The sequence below is a fragment of the Sorghum bicolor genome, unplaced genomic scaffold (assembly GCF_000003195.3).
Source record: "Sorghum bicolor cultivar BTx623 unplaced genomic scaffold, Sorghum_bicolor_NCBIv3 super_1243, whole genome shotgun sequence".
Classification (NCBI taxonomy): Eukaryota; Viridiplantae; Streptophyta; class Magnoliopsida; order Poales; family Poaceae; genus Sorghum; species Sorghum bicolor.
In genome coordinates this window covers 1-4,871 of record NW_018396728.1, presented here as the reverse complement: position 1 = coordinate 4,871, position 4,871 = coordinate 1, and the positions used below count along the sequence as shown (strand labels likewise).

General features: G+C 52.0%; 1 protein-coding gene across 1 annotated transcript; it reads left to right on the top strand.

Annotated features, from left to right (window-relative positions):
* Window positions 1-3,920: 3,920 nt before the first annotated feature.
* On the top strand, window positions 3,921-4,621 carry LOC110431565 (the record flags this gene model as incomplete). The annotated part of the gene is made up of 1 exon (XM_021450669.1): window positions 3,921-4,621. A coding segment is annotated over exon 1 (701 nt), but the record flags the coding sequence as incomplete, so codon positions are not given.
* Window positions 4,622-4,871: the final 250 nt, after the last annotated feature.

Sequence of the window (4,871 nt, the reverse complement as noted above, 5' to 3'; positions counted from 1 at the left end):
TGGCAAGGGGAAGGAGTCTTTGACACAAGCCTTGTTAAGATCCGTAAAATCTATGCACATTCTCATTTTGCCATTTTTCTTGGGGACCAAGACCACATTTGCCAACCATTCCGGGTATACGACTTCTCTGATGACCTTTGCGTCCAGGAGTCTTTGTACCTCTGCCTTCGCGGCTAAGGTTCTTTCTTCAGACATTTTTCTCTGTCTCTGCTTCTTCGGCCTCATTCTTGGATCGATGTCCAGCGAATGCTCTATTATGTCTCTGCTGACTCCTTGTAGGTTAGCGGCACTCCAAGCGAAGATATCTTGGTTCTTTTGCAATACGTCTAGCAATTCGAGTTCCTCCTCTCTACCAAGGGTGGCGGAGATGGTGACCTTCTTATCTGGAACAGCTTCCTGCAGAGGGATACACTTCGTTTCCTCCTGATCAGCCAGGTCTGTTTTCCCCCTTGGCATGTCTGGCGGCTGGGAAGCTTCATGCTGCGTAGAGTCTACGGAGTTTATGTTCCGGAAGGACTTGTAGATTGCTTTCTCTATGTTCCTTGCCTCCTTTTGACTTCCGTGAACCGTTATCACTCCGTGCAGAGCCGGGATTTTCATGCACAGGTATCCCATATGAGCGGCCGCATTGAACTTGTTCAAGAATCCTCGCCCGAATATGGCATTATATGGGTAGTGCAAGTCTACCACATCGAAGGTGACGTACTCTGTTCTTGCGTTCTCTGTTGTGCCGAAGGATACGGGCAAGGCGACCTTTCCCAGAGCATGTATTTGCTTTCCTCCGAACCCGATCAAAGGTGACTCCGAAGGTTGGAGTTGGCTTCTGCTGAGCTTCATTTGGTCGAAGGTTCCAGCAAATATTATGTCTGCGGAACTCCCTGAATCCACTAAGATTCTGCCTACTCCCCAACCCGCAACATTTGTTGTTATGACCAAGGCGTCTGTGTGAGGGTAGCTTTCCAATCTTAGATCCTCCTCGGTGAAGGTTATTGGGGTTCTGGACCAATCAGTGCATCTCACTGGCCCTTGAACTGCAACGTTGTTGACGAGCCTGAGGTGATCCTTCTTCTGTTTCTTTGTCTGGAACTCCATTGAGGACCCCCCAGCTATTGGTAAGATCATTCCAATTGTGGGCAGGGGTGTGTGAGGGCCGATCTGATTATCAGGGTGGGGTTCGGTTTTTGGTGGTGGTGGGGCTTGGAGTAGCTGTAGCTGGTTTGGGGGAGGAGGTAGTGACTGCTGGTGGGGTTGCGGGGTTTCGATGTACGTGATGTGTGGAGGTCGTGGAGGAGCATAGTTTGGTGGAAGGTTGTGGTCCGCGGTTTGCTGGGCTGGGCGCCAAGCTGGTAGGAAACTGGGATAGTAAGCGGAGGCTAGCGCGCTGGGCTGAAGTGGAGCTGGGTGCTGCTGGCTTGAACCTCCGACATACGAATGGTAGAAGGTTTGAGGGAATGTGTGATTTACTTCCCGAGGTTGAACAACTGGTATCGGAGGTTGCGGAGCTGACCTGCTCTTGATCCTCTCCTGAGTTTCTTTTGCATCTGGGCAATCTCTGGTGGAGTGACCCTTCTCCTCTCCATGGAAGAAACAATACTGTTTCCGTGGTCGCTGACTTTGATTTTTTCGCCACCCCGCATTTCGACCCCCTCTTCCAGCTTGATTGGGTATGCGTCCCGAGCTTCGTGCTTCCGCTGGTGGACGGTTATTTTCCGGCATGTCATTTTTCGGTTGTTCAATATTCATCATCTGTCCACCAGCCTCTTGCTGCGGCCGGCGTCCATCCTGGCTGAGGTTCTTTTTCTGAGAGTTTCTATCATTGCTCTGCCTCTTCTGAGAGTTCTGGTCTTCCAACCTTTTGCGGTAGTCGTTGTCTGACCTGCAATACTTCTCAAACTCGTGGTACAGCTCGTGCATGGATGCTGGCTTTTCTCTGGCCAAATGAGCCGCGAAGGGCCCTATGCAAAGACCCTTGATGGCTGCTTCAATGGCAACCTCCTCTGGCACGCCGGGTGCTCTCGCCTTGGTCTGCACGAATCTTTGGAAGTAATCCCGCAGTGCCTCTCCCTGACTCTGGCGACACTGGAATAGGTCCGTGGAGGTTAGTGATTCAACTGCGAATCCCTGGAAATTCGCTAAAATCTTGTCTCGAAGGTTCTCCCATGAATAGATCGACCCGGGTCTCAGCATCGAATACCATGCCAAGGCATCTCCCTCGGCTGCGATCACGAAGGATTTTGCCATCACAGTCTCGTTCCCTCCAGCTGAGGCCACGGCTGCCTCGAAACTCATCAGGAATTGGCGCGGATCGGCTTTCCCGCTGAATTTAGGGAGCGTGATTGGTTTGTAGGTTGTTGGCCAAGGAGAGGTCTGCAATCCTTCGGACAGAGGGGAACGAAGGTCCAACGTGCCCCGCAGCATGCCGCCGTAGTTCGTCGGTTGCACATCTGGTGCTGGGCCGGCGCTGTTCAGAACAGCGGGCTGAATTGTCGGCTGAGCCGGAGGTTGCATGCTAAGGATCTCTGCCTGCAGGAGTGAAAGCTGCTGCCTGATCTCGGCCGCTTGCGTCGCGGCTACCGCTGCCTCTTGGCTGGCGGCGTAGGCAGCAGCGATCCGGTCTCGCTCTTGCTGAAGATTCCGCAATTGCGTTTGCAGCTGCTGGAGCTCTTGCGCGGCCGTGGGTTGCGCCGGGTCTGCGGCGGGAGGAGGTTCCCGGCGTGTTTCCGGCTGCTCGTTCTCTGGCTGCTCGTCCTGAGAACCTTCTCCCTCCACGGTCGCGTACGCGCTTCGCACGGCCCTCCTCGGCCTTCCTCTCCTGGAGGGCTCTGCCCGAGGTCTTGTGGTGCTTGTTCTCTTTCCAGCCATCGCAAGTTATACTCCGGGCCCCACGGTGGGCGCCAATGTTGGGAAGAGGCTCTCCGCGCTTCCCAGCAGTACGGTGAGCAGGGAGCCTTCTCACTCGGTGCCGTGAGAGGTCTGAGTTCCAACAGGCAGTAAGCTCAGTAGTAGGTGAATACAGTGAATGCCCTCCTTTATTAATGGCGGTATCACGCCCCTTATATAGGGCCCGGAAACCGACCCAATGACATTTACATAAATGCCCCGTGACGGTGGGGGAATATTCCAGCATATTCTTTCATCGCAGTCTACTGACCCTAATACACCCGCGTAATTTCACATTGCAAACCCTTCGTTCATCCTTTGACTGGGGCCTCAGCAGGTCGGAGGCTTGCATTCTCCGCCCAGTTGCGGATCCTCCGACGCTTTGGTGGCGGAGGTTCCGCAGCCCGGCTGGTCGGAGGTTGCTCGACCCGGCCATCCTGGGAGTTCCCCCTTAGCCTGGTCCAGTCGGAGGTTCCTTGGCCTGGCTGCGTTCTCCCGCCATCCTCGGACCCGGGAGGGTCGGAGGTTCCAACCTTTCCTCGCTCGTGGACCTCCGCCGGTGTCTCAGTCCCTGCACACACTTCGCACGACCAGACGAGTCGTCAACATTAGCATTTCCCGTCGAAGGATATCCTCCGACGTTTCAGGCGTCGGAGGTTCCTCAGGTGAAGGATAACCTTCGACGCGAGTCGTCAACATTAGTATTTTCCAGCGAAGGTTATCCTTCGACGCTTCAGGCGTCGGAGGTTCCTTGGGTGAAGGATAACCTTCGACGCTACCAGGGGGAAGGATGCAGCTGTTCCCCAACAGGGAAGCTACTGTTTTTGCAGTCATTTAGGTTCGATGGAACTGACATAAAAGTAGTGCCATTGAGTTTCTTCGGTCTGAGACAATTAATGAGCCTTCGTGTTGGGGACAGTACAAGGCTGCCAACAACAAGTGGGTTGAGAAATCTATCGTCTCTGGAGCTGTTACAGATTAATGTGGATTCTACATACATTGCAGAACAGCTAGGCTATCTGACACAACTGAGGGCATTGATGGTTATGCTCATAAAGGACAAGGAAGGCAGATGGGATGAAAGCATGTGCAGAGTTCTGGTGCGGTCCCGTGGCAAACTGCACAAAATCCAAACTCTAGTAGTAGTAATCCCAGATGACGTGGATGCTGATCTTGATGGTTCATTGGACTCCCTGTGCAGCCTATCCAATCTTGGTATTTATGGAACCAGTCGGTTGCCGACATGGATCGATCCCACATCATTTCTCCTCCTATCCTACCTGGACATAAAGGTGGGTCAGATTAGATGTGAGGACATCCAAGTCTTTGGCATGCTGCAGGCTCTTCTTGTTCTGGAAGTGAAAGTGGATGGCGCCAAACAAATGTTTGAGAGGTTCATGGTTACCGTGGATGCCTTCCCATGTGTGACACGGTGCAAATTCTCTGGGTTTTCAACAGTGCCATCTATGTTCCCACCTGGAGCTATGCCCAGGCTTCAACGTTTTAAATTCTATATCCGACCAGAGGATTTCGGTGGTCATAGTGAAATTACTGTTGATGACCTGGCCATAAGCCACCTGCCATCCCTTCAGAACGTTCGGGTTCGCCTTGATGGAGAGGAGACATTGAGTGAAGAGTTAGCATTGAAAGTAAAAGAGACACTGAGGAACGAGGCACGTGCCCACCCCAACCATCTTAATATTGATATCCGAATTGATGAGAAGTGGATCCAGCTGTGCATGTATGTATTCTTCCTTTTTCTACTTTTTTAACCACCTCTTACTGTAGCCTGTCTAATAATCTTCTGCATGATCCCATGAGTACTATGACATCGATGGATGCCACTGAGTTTCACCCCACACTTAGCATGGCAAATATGCTTATTTACCTACTATTTTATTCCAGTTTTATGTGCCGCTAATAAGAATCCTTTACATTTGTTACGCTTCTAGTTATCATTTTTATTCATTTGTTACCAGAGCAATTGGCGA